This window comes from Pan paniscus, chromosome X (genome assembly GCF_029289425.2).
Source record: "Pan paniscus chromosome X, NHGRI_mPanPan1-v2.0_pri, whole genome shotgun sequence".
NCBI classification, from domain to species: Eukaryota; Metazoa; Chordata; class Mammalia; order Primates; family Hominidae; genus Pan; species Pan paniscus.
In genome coordinates this window covers 51349979-51367900 of record NC_073272.2, presented here as the reverse complement: position 1 = coordinate 51367900, position 17922 = coordinate 51349979, and the positions used below count along the sequence as shown (strand labels likewise).

The 17922-nt window shown below is 41.3% G+C and overlaps 1 protein-coding gene across 3 annotated transcripts in view; it reads right to left on the bottom strand.

The window, feature by feature from the left end:
- The window catches only part of CLCN5 (chloride voltage-gated channel 5), a 162264-nt gene extending 144632 nt beyond the window's left edge, over nucleotides 1-17632 (bottom strand). Inside the window, exons 1-3 of one of the 3 annotated variants that reach the window (XM_003805958.6) lie at nucleotides 17370-17632; nucleotides 16421-16755; nucleotides 14831-14974 (exon numbers count right to left, since the gene is read on the bottom strand). In XM_003805958.6, coding sequence (XP_003806006.1) covers nucleotides 14831-14846 — 16 coding nt within the window. In that variant the 5' untranslated portion in view covers nucleotides 14847-14974; nucleotides 16421-16755; nucleotides 17370-17632. The remainder of the gene's footprint in view (nucleotides 1-14830; nucleotides 14975-16420; nucleotides 16756-17369) is intronic. The other 2 variants (XM_063601641.1, XM_003805957.5) reach the window with 2 other exon arrangements.
- Between the last annotated feature and the right edge of the window lie 290 nt (nucleotides 17633-17922).

Sequence of the window (17922 nt, the reverse complement as noted above, 5' to 3'; positions counted from 1 at the left end):
TGACGCCTCACATCACATAGCTAGGAGTTGGTGGAGCTAGGATTTGAATCCAATTCTGGCTTCAAAACTAAAAGATTCATACTTCATTCCATATACAGTGGGATGCAATTGAAGGGCTTTGGGCAGAGAGCTGTCATGGTCAGAACTATGCAGGACAGATGGAAAAAAGAGACTGGAATTGGGGTGATGAGTTAAGAGACTGCTGAATAAGATTCATGTAGAACATTCTAAGTACCTGTATATAAGATGCTAACTTTGGAATTTAAAGGAAGTGACAAATGTAAGAGATACCACAAAGCACAAAGGAATAAATGACAAAGTTAGACTACTGGGCAACTTTTTTTTTATTTAAGTTTTAGGGTACATGTGCACAACGTGCAGGTTTGTTACATATGTATACATGTGCCATGTTGGTGTGCTGCACCTATTAACTCATCATTTACATTAGGTATACCTCCTAATGCTATCCCTCCCCCCTACCCCCTACCCCACGACAGGCCCCGGTGTGTGATGTTCCCCTTCCTGCGTCCAAGTGTTCTCATTGTTCAATTCCCACCTATGAGTGAGAACTTGTGGTGTTTGGTTTTTTGTCCTTGCGATAGTTTGCTGAGAATGATGGTTTCCAGCTTCATCCATGTCCCTACAAAGGATATGAACTCATCCTTTTTTATGGCTGCATAGTATCCCATGGTGTATATGTGTCACATTTTCTTAATCCGGTCTATCATTGTTGGACACTTGGGTTGGTTCCAAGTCTTTGCTATTGTGAATAGTGCCGCAATAAACATACGTGTACATGTGTCTTTATAGCAGCATGATTTATAATCCTTTGGGTATATACCCAGTAATGGGATGGCTGGGTCAAATGGTATTTCTAGTTCTAGATCCCTGAGGAATCGCCACACTGACTTCCACAAGGGTTGAACTAGTTTACAGTCCCACCAACAGTGTAAAAGTGTTCCTATTTCTCCACATCCTTTCCAGCACCTGTTGTTTCCTGACTTTTTAATGATTGCCATTCTAACTGGTGTGAGGTGGTATCTCATTGTGGTTTTGATTTGCATTTCTCTGATGGCCAGTGATGATGAGCATTTTTTCATGTGTTTCTTGGCTGCATAAATGTTTTCTTTTGAGAAGTGTCTGTTCATATCCTTCGCTCACTTTTTGATGGGGTTGCTTGTTTTCTTGTAAATTTGTTTGAGTTCATTGTAGATTCTGGATATTAGCCCTTTGTCAGATGAGTAGGTTGCAAAAATTTTCTCCCATTCTGTAGGTTGCCTGTTCACTCTGATGGGGGTTTCTTTTGCTGTGCAGAAGCTCTTCAGTTTAATTAGATCCCATTTGTCAATTTTGGCTTTTGTTGCCATTGCTTTTGGTGTTTTAGACATGAAGTCCTTGCCCATGCCTATGTCCTGAATGGTATTGCCTAGGTTTTCTTCTAGGGTTTTTATGGTTTTAGGTCTAACATGTAAGTCTTTAATCCATCTTGAATTAATTTTTGTATAAGGTGTAAGGAAGGGATCCAGTTTCAGCTTTCTACATATGGCTAGCCAGTTTTCCCAGCACCATTTATTAACTAGGGAATCCTTTCCCCATTGCTTGTTTTTGTCAGGTTTGTCAAAGATCAGATGGTTATAGATATGCGGCATTATTTCTGAGGGCTCTGTTCTGTTCCATTGATCTATATCTCTGTTTTGGTACCAGTACCATGCTGTTTTGGTTACTGTAGCCTTGTAGTATAGTTTGAAGTCAGGTAGCGTGATGTCTCCAGCTTTGTTCTTTTGGCTTAGGAATGACTTGGCAATGTGGGCTCTTTTTTGTTCCATATGAACTTTAAAGTAGTTTTTTCCAATTCTGTGAAGAAAGTCATTGGTAGCTTGATGGGGATGGCATTGAATCTGTAAATTACCTTGGGCAGTATGGCCATTTTCACGATACTCAATCAATATCTTAAAGTAAAACCTGTCTTGTGTTCTACCACCTATCTCCTGGCTAAAACCCCAAATATTAGAGAAGCAGGGTCACTTAACACAGGATAGTGACTCTTGTCTCTGAACATCCACAACTGGGTGAAGGAACTCTCTTCATTATGCCAAACCAAGAGGACATTCTGACAGACAACCCTTTGACTTCTTGTATCTCAGACAAAAACCCTCTTTTTGGGGGAGCCTGAGCTAGAAGGGGCCTTAAGAATTTGAAGATTTAACTTAATCCAAACATTATCAGGTAAATATTAGGTAATTTATATCTTCTCTACTTCAAGCATAAGATTATACTTGCATTTTTCCTCAGGTCCTTAAGTAAAAAGCTCAAGAAATTGTAGCTTAGCATTCACTTGCAACATTTAAACAAATCAAACAAGAAAAACAGCTATTATTCTACACATTGAAACATTTAATTTTTAAATTGTAGTCTGGAATACAATTACTATGCTGTTTAGGTATTAATATACCCAGAGATCAAAACTAATGATATGATTACAACTGGTTCATCAAAAAACTAATAAAGCAATTTTTACCCAATTTAATCTTACTTGTTTTCTTAGCATTACGCTTTAACAAAGCAACATCTCTCCTAAGCCCTCTGGCCACAGAGGTAGCTTTTAGAGGCCCTTGGTTTTATCAGAGTCAGCCTCCTTTGCTTCAGACCTGATCTCTCACCTCAACCACTAATATTCCTTTTATTTCTTAGTATAAATTGTCGAGGAAATAATCTAGTGAGGTAAAGTTTTTATTTAAATTTTAGTATTTAAAGGTTTTACAGGTTGTTGTAAACAAGTCGAGCAGTGTACAGAAAGGTGTCAAGTGAAAACTAAAATCCCTAGCCTTGCCACCTCTAATCTCCAAGGTAACTGACAACTGTTTCTTGTGCGTCATCCTAGAAATTTTCTAAGCATATGCAAGAACACATACACACGAATTCTTAAATAATACCTCCCTTCTTTGTGTTGAACAAGTGGGATCCTATAATATATACCATTCTGCACCCCTTTTTTCACTTAAAAATTTATCTTGGACACCATTCCCTGTCACTATATGTACATCTACTTTACTGTCTTACTCTATCACCCAGGCTGGAGTGCAGTGGCACAATCACTGCAGCCTCAAACTCCTGATCCCAAGTGATCTTTCCACCTAAGCCTCCTAAATTGCTGGGATTACAGGCGTGAACCACCACGTCCAGGCTACTTTACTCTTTTAAATGAAATGAACAGCATTCCATAGTATGTAAATATCATAATTAACATGACTGGTCTCTCATGCTGTACATTAATAAGACTGTTGATAGTAAAAAGATGGCAACTAGAAGGCAACCAAGATCCTTGTAACAAGTGACCTTTATGCAGTTCCTTTTGAGAATAGATTCATTGGGACAAAAGTTGTACAAGTTACATTTTGAAAAAGTCTTTCAAAGTGCGCTCTAATGGATTCTACCAACTTATATGCCTACCAACAGTGCACGGAGCTGGACTTTTCAGTCAATCATCTGAAGTTCTTGCAGTTTAAATAGGGAACAGATATTTAACATAAAAATAGCAAAACACTGATCATTTTGTTATGTCTTTTAACAGTCTAGAAAACCAAGTGCCATAATTGGTAGCAACCACATCCTGATATGATTAGCCTTGCCCCTATCCAAACGCAAATTCAAAGAATGCTATTCCTCAGTATTAACCCAGCTCCTAAATAATGAATTATTATAGGTTGAGAGATTTAGAAGTAGATTTAGCATAGAAGAGAAAGCTATACTGCTCCTGGCACCACTACCCATAATTATCTCTAACACCAGGAGTGCCACAAAATGGTGTGATATAAGGTAGTTTCCACTCACCCATAATTAGTTAAAGGCATTGATCAAAGAGACACATTGAATATGTAAGAACACAGTACATCAGCATGTTCATGGCATGGGATGAACTAATTGAAAGATTTTGCTAGTTTAACAGAGAATGGGGTTGGGGGGATGTGGTTCCTAGTGACAGTGAAGACCTATAAGCATCACTACATAGAATCTAGTGAATTATTTTGCAAAGCACCTTAGCATACTTTATCTCATTTAATCTCCATGGCAATCCTGATAGGAAGGCAAGGCAGTTATTACTCATTAAACAAAGATTCAATGAGCACATACTATGTGCTGGGCACTCTCTGCCAGGTATTTGGTATGAGAAGATGAATGAGACACTCCCCATTCATTCACTGGTCACTCTGCCATATCCAATCTATCTCCAAGGCCTTCATGTTACCAAGTTAGGGTACTTGGTAACATGGCCTATAAAACCCTGTGTGACCTGTCCCCTGCCCACCTTTCCAATTTTATCATGTGTCCCTTTATGCCTCATTCACTATGGTCCAGCTGCAATGGACCATGCTGGGAAAGGACCCAGGGATTCTTCCCACCTCAGGGATTTCTACCTTGTCTCCTCTGCCTGGGATGCTGTTCCCCCAACTCTTTGCGTGGATAACTCCTCCTCATCTTTCAGGTCTCAGATGAACTTGTCACTTCCTCCCATTCCCTTCTTCTCTCTATAAATTCAGTCTCTACTATTCTTTTTCATAGGACTTGACTTTTCTAGTACTCACAACACTTTATAAGAAAATATCTGTGTATTTATTTGCACTCCAACTCCCCCATGAGACTGCAAGGCTTAAGAGGGCAGGGATCATGACTTTTGTATTCACTGCTATAACCCCAGCATCCACCCAACACAGTGCCTGCCTGGCACACAGCAGATGTGAGAACAAAAATATTGAACAAGTGCAGTCAATGCCCTCAAGGACCATACAATAGAGCCAGAAGCCAATTTTACCAGAGGATCGGGGAGGCTTCAGGAAAAGCTCATGGCTGAAAGATAAGCAGGTAGTTGCTAGGAATGTTACCAACTGAAATGATCTAGGCCAGCAGGGGTGGACTGCAGGTAAGGGGGAGCAAGAAATGCATGGTGTCTCTTAGAATTTGGGCTTTGACATCTGGGTCCATGGTGGTACAATTATTCAATACAGAGGAATGTAAGATAAGGAAACTCTGTTATTATTGTATATTACTGGGGTACAGGACCCAAGGAAAAGAATAGCTTGACAGAGTTGAGAATTTGGATGGCAGGAACTCTCTTGCCTACCTGTCTCTCACCATTCTCAAAGCTAAACAGGAAAGATCATGATTTCAACCTGGGAATATTCAGTGCTGAGTCACAGGTGGCCACAGGTAAGGCCAGACCAAAGGGAGGGCAGTGGAAGGACCAGAAGATTTAGCATAGACAGAGCCAGGGTTTTCTTTTGCATCTGAACACGTTTTTTGGCCAGAAGATGTCAACGATGTAACTTATTGTGCTTGTCTTTGGGAAGGAGGGACACAGAAGAAAAGAAAGAGAAAACTTAGTGTCTAGTATCTCACATGCCTAGTAATATCGATTTCATTTCCACTGGATGGTCCCTGTCCTGCATTTATTTCTAATTGCTCTATGTTTTAATTTCTGTGTTGTTCTATGTTCCTCCTGGATGTAGTCAGGGCAGAAATCCTAAATAAATATAATAAATTGCCACCTAATGCCAGAATGGTATTGGGTTGAAAATCATCAAAATATGACATTACTAAGGGAGACACTTCATACTATTAACTCCTCAACAGCTTCTTTGGCCTGACCATGGGTCTATAAATACTGGGTAGTTAACAGAAGGTAGGAAGGAGAAGAAGAAGAATCTGGCATTCGTAGCCACCAATAATGAAACTTTCTAGTCCCGCCTCCCCCAACCCTTGACACACAGAACAGCATTACATGAAACAGGAAGCTGAATCATAATTCTGGTTAAATAATAAGAATTTATAGTTTATTTCATAAGCTAACATAGTGAGAAGAAGGGGGAAAAAAACATCCTGGAAGCCTCAATGGAAAACCTATTTTTGAGGGGAGAAAAAAAACTAAACGTTTCACGGTAGCAGTAAAGCATAGTAGGAAAAGACTAAGATTCAACAGAAAACTGTAAGATACCCAAGCCTGGGGAAGGCAGTGCAATGCAGTAGGACCAAATAGGTAGACAGACTGACAGAGAAAGAGCGGGCTGGGCAGCACTGATTATCAGGAGCCCCAGGGTCTAGTCCTGGCTTTGGGTACGATGTGACAGCTGTGTGGCCTAAAATAAGTCTCACTGGGCCTCAGTTTCTTCCTTTGCAAGATTATACATCTGAAACAGATCACCTCTGAAGACCCCTTCCAGTTTAAAAATCTCTTTAATAATATACCTAATTTTATTTTTCATGCCAAAACTTATAATCCAATCAGAACAGCTATAATGGACCAGGCATTTTGATGACTGACTCTCATCTAGAAGCACGTGCAGTAAATATTATCATAACCTTTCACATATTATAAAGGCCAGCATGTGCAAGTGCTTTGCTGCATTTGTATTCACTCACTACACTACATCCTCCCAAGAATCCTGAGTAGGTATTAGTATTAACCCCATTTTACAGATGAAGAAGGTAAGGCACAAAGAGATTAAATAACCTGCCCAAAGTCACATGGCTAATAGTGACAGAGCCAGGATACAAATCCAGGGAGTCTGTCTCCAGACATGACACTTGACCCCGGATGTGACAATAGAGGCTTCTGGAGTTTAAATAACCTTGGCTACCAAATGGCAGACCTGGGTTCAGATTCAGGTTATCGCACTCCAAGACCTGTGCTCCCTCCACAACTGTGTGCTTGGGAAAGAATAACTGACTCTTAGAGAATAATTTTTTGAAAGGTTGTTTTCGTTTACCCTCTATGCAATGACTTCCATCAGAATCCATTCCCCACCAATTTCTCCCCACTGAAGAGTTATGGAAAGGCAAAAGGCGAAGAGAGACAAGGAACTCATTTCTTTTTAAATTTTTAAAATTTATTTATTTATTATTTTAATTGACAAAGAATTCGCTTCTTGAGTACCTGCTGTAGGTGAGGCACTGTGCCAGATAGAGGAAAAGGGGCTGGGGGTAGGGGCTGCCTGCTTCTTTATTCCTGCTCTAACAATCTGACTTTCTTTCAAGAGTTACCTACTTTTGTTTCGGTCAACAGGCAGGACCAGATGGCTTCTCTTAGGTGATAGTGGTCCAATTAGCAAGCCACATGGCTACCCAGATTTCACACTAAAGCTTTCTCGTCAATTCACCGACTGCTTTGTGAGGCTCCCTCTTGCTCCCCACCCCCCATGTGTTGGCTAAATCACCAGAGTGTTTACAAATACACTGCAATGTGCCAAAAAAAAATCTGCACAGTCAAAACATATACTTCCTTTCAATTTGAAGAACAGTTTCTCATTGCAACTATTTTATTGTGATTTTCCTCTGCCTTATTTTCACACTTAGCCTGACGTATATTTTGCCACCTCACCTTATTCTGCAACCTCTACATTAGATACAGTGTAATTTGCCATCTTTTGCACATCTTCCAAGAGTTTTTTGTAGTCAATGGGAGAGACAGCCAAAAATTACAAGAGTACTTGAGGAAGTATTAATAGCAAAAAACCTGTTCTAACCAAACCCTCAGGGGCCTGGTTTCTTCTCTTTTGCTCTTTTGCTGGAACGTAGAAGGGGACACAGAGTGGCTAAGCAGTTGTCCAGGGGGCCACACATGCTGCGCTCCTTGCTGCCAGGTACTTGTTGAGAGTCTACTGACTCGTATATCTCATTTTCAAATCACTTGTTTTCTGGTTATAAAAGTTATACACATTATTGCATAAAAGTTGAAAGTAAATAAAAGTATAAAAAAAGGAAGATAAAAGTAACTGTATCCTATCATCTGGAGACAGCCAGTGCAACAACTTTGGATCATTTCCTTTCTTTCTGTACTTATCTTCACTTCATAGGTGTATATGTAACATGTAAACACAGAGAGATACATAAACCCACACTTGAGTTAAAAAGAGAGAGATGGGTCCAGGCATGATGGCTCATGCCTGTAATCCCTGCACTTTGGGAGGCCAAGGCAGGTGGATCACTTGAGCTTAGGAGTTCGAGACCAGCCTGGGCAACAAGGCAAAACCCTGTCTCTACAAACACTACAAAAATTAGCCAAGTATAGTGGTGCGTGCCTGTAGACCCGACTACTCAGGAGGCTGAGGTGGGAGGACTGCTTGAGCCTGGGAGTTTGAGGTTACAGTGAGCCAAGATCCTACCACTGCACTCCAGGCTGGGTGACAGAGGGAGTCCCCACAGCATCAGTCTTTTTTTTTTTTTTTTTGAGACAGGGTCTCAATCTGTTGCCCAGGCTGGGGTGCAGTGGCGAGATCATAGCTCACTACAGCCTCAGTCTCCTGGGGTCCAGTGATCCCATGTCAGCCACCCGAGTAGCTGGGACGACAGGTGTGCACCACCATGCCTGGCTAGTTAGCAAAACTCTGTCTCAAAAAAAAAAAAAATTTTTCTTTTAGTAGAGATGGAATCTATGTTGCCCAGGCTAGTCTTGAACTCCTGAACTCAAGCAATCCTCCTGCCTTGGCCTCCGAAAGTCCTGGGATTACAGGTGTAAGCCACCACACCCAGCTAGTCTTTATTTTTAATAGCCAGATATTATACTGTTTGGAACTATCATAATATACTTACATTCCCCTAGTATGAAAACTATGTCTTCAGTTTTTTCACTATAAATACCTTAGCATATAAAGCTGGGTACATATATCTGATATTTCCTTCAGAAATTATACTTTTTAAAATTAACAATCCATGATATTTACAGAAAAGTGGAAAGATACACGTAAGCAAAAATAAAGTCAACTATAATTTCTTTTTAAAAATACTTTTGCATATATCCTCTCAGACTTTTTTTTATACTATCCATACATGGACACAAACACATAAATTAAAATGGGATCATACTATTAATAATTTTTAAATAGCAACAATAATAATAATATTTACCATGTATTGAGTACTTACCACATGACAGGCACTGTGATTTTCTCATTTAATCCCTTCAACAATCACCTCAACAACTGCTCGGCTTTCTCAAACTTGTTTGCACATTAGAATCACCTGGCGAACTTCAAAAATACTGTTCTCTGTCCCGTCCCCAGAGATTCAGATTTAATTGGCTGAGTGAGGCCTAGGCTTGGGAAGTTTGGAAAGATTACCAGGTGATCTTTGGGCACACTAGCTAGGAACTATTAGGTTAGCTACTATTTTATCCCTATTTTACTGATGGGGAAATCAAGGAACACTAAGACAAGTAATATACCCAACAGCACACAGCTGATAAAGATGTAGCTGGGATTTGAATTCAGGTTTAAGCCCAGAGTCCATACTTTTAATGACAGTTGACCCTTGAACAATACGGGTTTGAACTGCACAGGTTCACTTACACGCAGATGTTTTTCAACCAAATGCACAGATGGAAAATACGGTAATCTCAGAATATGACACCCATGAATATGGAAGGCCAAATTTTCCTATATGCAGGTTCTGTAAGGCCAACTGCAGGACTTGAGTATGCTAGGATTTTAGTATACTTGGGGTCTTCAAATCCCCCGAGCACATGGAGGGATGACTGTATCAACAGTTTGGAATCTGCTTTTCCCTGCTCCCCCACTCCCTGACCCCTGGGTTTAACATTATGTCATGAACCTATTTCTATGTTACTAAATAGAACTCTACATTATCATTTTTGGTAATTACCATATTCCATTGTATGGATGCATCAAAATGCAAGTGTTTTCAATTTTTCCCATTATAGAAAATGCTGCAATTAATATCCTTATTGATACATCTTTGTGCATACCCTTAATTACTTCCTTAGGATAAATTCCAAGAAAATGAATTGCTGGGTCAGAAGGTAAACATATTTTTTAAAGCTTTTAATAAATATTGCCAAACTGACATTCCCACCACAAGTGTATGAGAACATCTGCTTCCTTGAGTCCTTGCCAACAGTGAGTTCTGTCATTCCTTTTTAATCTTTGCAAATTATACTGGAGAAAATGGTATGCCATTCTAATTCCCCTTTATTTGACTACTACTGAGATACATGTTTACTGGCCATTTGCATTTCTTCTTTGATGTATTTTCCTTTGCACATTTTCCCTCGTCCTTTGTACATTTTTCTAGTAAAATACTTGTTTTTTTCTTATCCCCCTGTTAAGTCTTTGTGTTACAGATAATAAATCTTGCTGCAATTGTTTCTAGTTTTCTCATTAACTTTATTTATGGTTTGTGCAGAAATTTTAAATTTTCATATAACTGATTATATTAATCTTTTTCCTTATTATTCTACCTTTGATATTATGCACACAAATATCTTCCCTATCCCCAAGATTATATACATAGTCTTCCATATTTTTTGAGTTCCTTTATCATTGCCTTCTCTAAAAAAAAAAAAAAAAACAAACAAAAAAAAAAACCTATATTTATTGCAGCAGTTCCAAAACAGGATTGTAATGCTCAGGTCTTAAGACTGAATCACAATTTGGGGGAATGGGGACCTGAGTAGGAATATTTTTTAAAGCACTACAGGTAATTCTGATGCCCCCTCCTTTATTAAGAAACATTATATTAACCCTTCTAAATTTATGCTGTCATTTTTTCCAAATTACTTCAGCACATGTGTTAAATAAATCATTTCATTAATTTGAAGTGCTACCTTTATCCTGGTTCATAAGTTCGATTACAGTAGAGACCATACCTGTTTCCACTGACCATTGCATCTCTAGGGCCCAGCAGAGTGCCTGCTGCACAAGTAGTGTTCAATAAATGTTAATGGAATAAATAAACAACACCTGACAACACAAGTCTCCAACCTCAAACTGGCTGGAGGTTATTAATGATAACCCTGAGTTATCAAAAATATTAAATTATGCTCAGTACACTGTTTAAAGTGGCCAGAAAATATATTAGAGGGCTCCATTAAGTGAAGTCAAAATAATGTTGGCCCCATTGAAGAGGTATGGGAATTCAGATCAAATTCTCCATGGAGGAACCAGACAGCAATGAGCCAAGAACCTAAGGAGATTTGGGCTCCTGTAGCCCTTAGGGTTCCTCAACAAGCTCTGGAGACTGACTCAGAAGCTTCCTTGAGCTGAGAACAGACTCACACATTGCCTCTTCCATGAGCCCACGGAAAGAATACTGGAATAGGGAATTAGGTGACCTGGATTTTAATACTAGCTCTAGGATCAACTACTACCTGTTTGACGTTGGGCATATCACTTAACCTCTAGGAATTGAGCTAGATGTTTGTTGTTGTTTTTTGAGATGGAGTCTGGCTCTGTCGCCCAGGCTGGAGGGCAGTGGCACGATCTCGGCTCACTGCAAGCTCCGCCTCCTGGGTTCACGCCATTCTCCTGCCTCAGCCTCCCGAGTAGCTGGGACTACAGGCACCCGCCACCATGCCCGGCTAACTTTTTGTATATTTAGTAGAGGCGGGGTTTCACCGTGTTAGCCAGGATGGTCTCGATCTCCTGACCTCGTGATCCGCCCGCCTCGGCCTCACAAAGTGCTGGGATTACAGGCGTGAGGCACCGCGCCCGGCTGCTAGATGTTTTCTAAGAATCTTTTCAAGTCTAAACTTCTACTTAAAGACCCAAACAGACAACCACAGGACAGGGCTTCCAAGGACAAACTAAAATTACCTCCACAGAACAAGGTCCCAGTCCCACCCCAGGTTATAAGAAAATAATAGTGATAGTAGTAATAACGGCTATTGCTAAATTTTACTGAGCACTTATTATAAGCTACACAATATTCTAAATGTCTTACTATTATAATAATGGCACACACTTATATGGCATTTACTATGTTCCAAGTGCTCTGCATATATTAGCTTAATTTCTCTTCACACCAAGCCTATCAGGTGTTCTACTTTTCTCCCTTTTCAAAAATTGATATATAATAGCTGTACATATTTGGGGGGTATATGTGATATTTTGATACACGTATACAATGTGTAACGATCAAATCAGGGTAACTGGGATATTCATCACCTATAACATTTATCTTTTCTTTGTGTTAGAAACATTCCAATTTTTTACTTCAAGCCATTTTGAAATATATAATTATTAACTGTAGTCTCCCTACTGTACTATTGAATACTAAAACTTTTTCCTTCTCTCTAGCTGTATGTTTATACCCATTAACCCACTTCTCTTCATTCCCCAAACTCCTTCCCTTCCCAGCCTCTGGAAACCACCATTCGACTTTCTACCTTCATGAGATCCACATTTTTTAGCTCCCACATATGAGTGAGAATATGCAGTATTTATCTTTCTGTGCCTGGCTTATTTTACTTAACATAATGACTTCCAGTTCCATCCATGTTGCTGCAAATGACAGGATTTCATTCTTTTTATGGCTGAATAATATTTTGTTGAATATATGTAACACATGTTTTTTATCCATTCATCCAGTGATGGACACTTAAGTTGATTTCCTATCTTGGCTATTGTGAGTAGTGCTGCAATATACATGGGAGTGCAGCTCTCTCTTCAATACTGATTTCCTTTCTTTTGGCTATATACTCAGCAATGGGATGAGTTATATTACTATCTCCATTTTGTAAAGGAGAAAACTTCCACACAGAGAGATTAAGTGACTTGCCCAAGGCCTCGTAGCTACCAAGTGACAGAACCAATGGAGTAGAACTCAGACCCACACATTTAACTATCATACCACACTGCTTCCAAACTATCATCGTACTTTGCTGGTTACTTCAGAGGATAGCCAAAACAAAGGATAAGCTGCAGTTATCCAAAGAGCTTACTTATATAGAACACTCCCCTCTTCACTAATGCTGGAAAAATGAGGTTTCACTTCAATGTAATTTTAAGCACATCTGATTTCAGGGCCTGGGCTTGCAAAATACATTATTTACTATGAAAATATGACATTTTGATTAAGAGTTGTTAAACATTAAAATGTTTTATTGTAAAATAAATCATTAACTAGTAATGACATTTCCATTAACTACAGAGAAAAAAATACAAGCTCTTTATGCATCATTAGGAACAAAACTTTAGATCCCCATCTGTGCCAATATCAGTTCTGTACTTTCAAAACTGTCTTTGAAACATTGACCTGACAGTACATAGGTGTCTCAACCCAAACAGGTCATCCAAATCCAGTGCACCACCCCCATGCCCATCAGCTGCCTCCCATGCTCCCCATCTCAGAGAATGGCACCAGTGGCCCCCAGGCACCCAAGCTGGTAGTTAATCCAGGCCCATTTCTTGCCACATCCAGTCACAGAACATTCTAGAATCCCATTCTCTCTAACCTTACTGCCCCTGCTTCTGCTCAGACACTTACCATCTCTCCCCTAAACTATTCCAGAAACCTCCTGACTGACTCCCAGTTTTCATCATTTCCAGCTCAGCACTGCTGCCAAAGTAATCTTTCTAAAACAAAATCTGATTATGTTACTTCCCTGTTTAGAATCTTTGTCTTCAGGATAAAGTGTAAAATCCTTCCTAGAACATACAAGGCTCTTTATTATCTGGCCTCCAACTACCTTCCCTGCTTCGTCTGAGGTCGCGCCCCTACACATCTCACATGAGGCAAACAGAGCAACTTGGAACTTCCCAAACAGTGCTGCTCTGTCTGCCCAGAATGCAATTCTCTCATTTGCTCCTACTCATTTTTTTAGACCAGCTCAAAACTCAGACTTCATCAAGCTTTTCTCGGGGCTTCCCTTGCTTTTTGTACCTCTCTATTCTAACACTTATTCAACATGGCAAAATTATTTGTTTGTATGTCTGTCTTTAGATGACAAGGAATCTTCTAGCATCCTGCAACTTATTCATCTCTGTATTTCGTTTGTTGAATGAAATAATGTCTCAGGATTTAAGCAAGAATATCCAAACTGCTCTTGATAAATGCCCATTGTGTGAGTCAAAGGAAGCATACAGGCCAAATCCCGTTTCCATAAATGTCTTCTCATTGATAATCTTTATACATGGAAACTACTTGTTACATTTGTGTGCCTACATAAAGTCACAACCAACACAATGAAACATTTTTAAAAGATACATTAGACCACCAACTAACCAACCTGCTGAATATTTCTAGATATTCAAGCCATTTCATTCTACTCCATTTAAGTGGTCTTTAACTTTTTGTGGGTCACAGACCAATTTTGGTAGTGTTTGTCTATCATTTCTTAAACCCACACTCACTTTTGATAACAATAAAAATCCCACATACCCATGGAGATTCCTAAACCCTCCAAAGGGCACAAACCGCAACTCCGCTCAAAATAAAACATAACTTTGTATGTGGTAGGAATTCATAAGTTCATGAGAGATGTAATACATCAGCTAAGATACTACTGAGCTTTGCTCTCAGGTAGTTCATATTATTAAAACAGGCGTTTTCCTTCTCAATGTTTATATTGTATCAAATATAAACACTGTAACATTAAATATGCTCTTTCAAACTGCATACATCACAAAGTTTTTATTGGGAAGATGAAGCTGGAGAGGCAGTGACATCTGTCTCCCCAACCTTATGGTGGGGAATCTTATCATAGAAATTTGCCAGAAACAAATGAAAAACACAAATGGGAAAAAATATCCTGTCTCCTGGCATATAACCCCCAATGATCACTTACTTAAATGAAGGGAGTTCTTTTAAATGCTGCTGGCATGGCATTTTCCTACTTCTCCTACAACCCCACTTTTAAATAATTTAAACTTACAGCTAGCAGCAGCTTCTTTTTAAACTAATGTGTTTTTTCCCTGCAAAGACAAAGGGTTAAATTAAAGAACAGCTGGCTGCCTGCCATTGGCTGGGTGGGGAACGGTTGGGTGAGGGTAGAGAATAGAGTAGGAGGAAAAACCAGTTAGAAGAATAAGTGCTAATTTCTTACCCTGCCACATGGCCATCTTGATCCTATCTTCACCCACGCTGGGGTCACAGGCTGAGTTTCCCAGAGCCTCTCAGTTTTGTAGGGAAACTTGATAGAAAGGCAGCTATGTGGCCCTGTTTTCTCCAAGGTGCTAAAGCCCCAAACCTGAAAATGTGAACAGAAAAATGAATACCTAAAAGAAACTATACACTTCAAATGCTTGAAAATTATCTCCTGCTCCTCTCTGAACCTCTCTTTCAAAGATATGCAGGCATGGGTAGTGTCAAGTTTCCCTCTAAGCAGCAAGGTATCTCTGAAGAGAGAGAGATCTGGAGTGAGTTAATGTTGCCACTCAGTGCTATACATTTCTGCATGAATCATTAGAGCTTCAGTAAATGAGGTCTGAGTCTCAGTTGATGAGTTGCTGGATGAAATCACCGTTAAGCACCTTTCCTACCTTGAAGTTTCATGCTTTGGAGACTGAAGAGCAACATTAATATCCAGTGCCCTAACCAACCCCCAAAATACCCAACTTTACATTTAAAAATCAGTAGAAGGAGCGGAAAGTTTATGAATAAAGTTTGGAAACAGATCTTGTATAGGGGAAAAAAAAGGAAGCGGAATAAAAAGTGAAGAGTGATGATACCCTTTGAGTGGTAGTTCTCTCTCCTTGTGTCATTATACTTTCCCACCCTTTGCAAATTTCCTATAGTGAGCGTATATTGCTTTTATAATCAGGGGGAAAATGAACCAAAGAAGAAGAAAAATGTAAAAATGGAATACCAGTTTAAAGAAAACCAAATTAATTCAGCTAATTCCTGTTGTTAAAACTTCAAATCCAGTCCTAGGACAATAATATTTGCAAAGATATTAAAGGAGTTAGGGGCCGGGTGCGGTGTAATCCCAGCACTTTGGGAGGCCGAAGCAGGCGGATCACCTGAGGTCAGGAGTTCGAGACCAGCCTGGCCAACATGGTGAAACCCCGTCTCTACTAAAAATACAAAAATTAGCCAGGTATGGCGGTGCACTATAATTACAAGTGACGCCTGTAATCCCAGCTACTCGGGAGGCTGAGGCAGGAGAATCGCTTGAACCCGGGAGGGAGGCGGAGGTTGCAGTGAGCCAAGATTGTGCCACTGCACTCCAGCCTGGGCGACAGAACGAGAGCCGGCTCAAACCAAAAAAAAAAAAAAAAAAAAAAAAAAAATAGGAGCTAGGAATGGAAGAAAAAATGAGAGGTCTGACGACTTAGTTTGACTTAGAGGCTTAACACTCTGCTTGCCCATTTAAACAAGATCTCAGTTAATAAACTGGTCTTCCCTACTTAGCATACAAGCCAATCTGTTTTTTCTAAAAGTCTTCACCTTTTTGACCTGGTGAACATCAAAGTAGATTGTTATTTCCATATCTTTTATACAACCAACACCTCCACCTCCTAAGTGAAAGTGCTAAAGCACAAACACTGAAGGCTAATACTAACTTGAGAATCGTGTTGGCCTTCTTTAATGACAAAAGGGTTAATGTGTACACCAGTCCCAAAACACCAACAGAGAAAAGACAGTGCTTTGGACAAGGAAAAGTTCGCGAAGTCCAAGAAAACTAGGAACTCACAAACTCCTAGGGTGAATTCAGCAGGAAAAAGCGCTCCGATGACTTCTCTGAGACCTGGGACAGTCTGTTTTGATTTGCCTTTTTTCTTCTCCTATTTCGCGTGCAGTTAAGAAGTAATGATCATCGTCCCGTGGGACTAGGCGAAATTTAACATCTCTGAAGTTAAACCCGAGCAGTTGCTAATAAATGTATGAAGTTTATGTAAAGTTGATTCGTGCTGGTTTTTTATGCTCCAAACTTCTAGATTTCCCTCACTTACTCGGGGCAGCTTCCACTGACGTTATCGCACGGGCACAGGTACAACTTCACTGGGAACTCCAGGCAACTGATTTGCTCTGAAATGTTAATCAAAGGAAACGTGCGTCAATGTAAAGGCAAAGCTTTTCTCGTGTGGATCAAGGCGCTCAAGAGCAAGGCTCGAAAGTCTGGAGAGAACCAGCTACGCGCGTTAAGTGGCAAAAGGAAAACAGCGCAGCAACTACTTTTCCGAGAGTTTCTCCACTTTGCTAAGACCCATACAAAACCAGCGGCAAGTCCAGAGCCGGAGGGAGAAGAGCCGGGCCTTGGCTGAGCTTTGCCAGCCTAAGTCACCCTACCCCAGTCCGGGAAAGGGGACGCAGGCGGCTAAACACTCCGATTCAAAAGCGGGGCGGGCTTGGCGCCGCTCCGCAAGGAAACTTCGCTCGGGCAGCCCAGGGACCATAACTCGGAGAACAGGGCTGGGCTCCCGGGAAGACGCCGCTCAGCACTGGCTGGAACTAGCCTGTCTACCTCCTCTAAGCGCCGGGCTGCCGCCGCCGGGCGCGGGGAAGCCCCATCTCCGGGGGTCCAAGCCAGCGGGATTGCGCTTCCCCTGTGTCGCTGCGCTTAGTGGGTGCCCCGGGGGTGGGCCGGGGGCCAGCGGCCCGCCAAGGACCTGTTGGGGAAGGGACAGCCCGTTTGCCTTTACCTGTGGCCGAGGTCCGGAGCGGCGGAGCCCGTGTCCGCCGCCGGTGGGCAGCGCGCTCGGTCGGCTCTGGCGTCCAGGGCACCAAGTTGAGTGAGCGCCCCACGTAGCCGGCAGAGCTTCATTCACACAGCCCAGCCGGGGAGGAGGGGGAGCGAAGCGGGCGCGCGGCTCATGTGACAGGGCGCCTCGCGAGTATCGGCTCAGACCAGCCAGCGTCTGCGCGTGCGCGCCACGCCGAGCTCACACCCGGCACCTCTACCCAGCCGAGGTGAGGGGAGGCCCGCCGGGGAGGAGCTGCCAGGAGGAGTTTCAACTTGCGCAGCCGCAGTACGTCGGCCCCGCTCGCTGCCATATTTAATGAGGACTGGGCGGGCGGGTCCTATCCCAGTGCTGGGCGTGTCAGTTGCCTTTGAAAACGCAATGCCCCATTGTGTTTCACTATTTCCAGCTTGCAGTGCCTTTTTTTGCTGCGGAGAAGGTTTGTCCTTAGAATGAAACTGTCTATCCTGAGCTTTCGGCCCACAGAGTAATTAGTAGTAGAAATCTAATACTA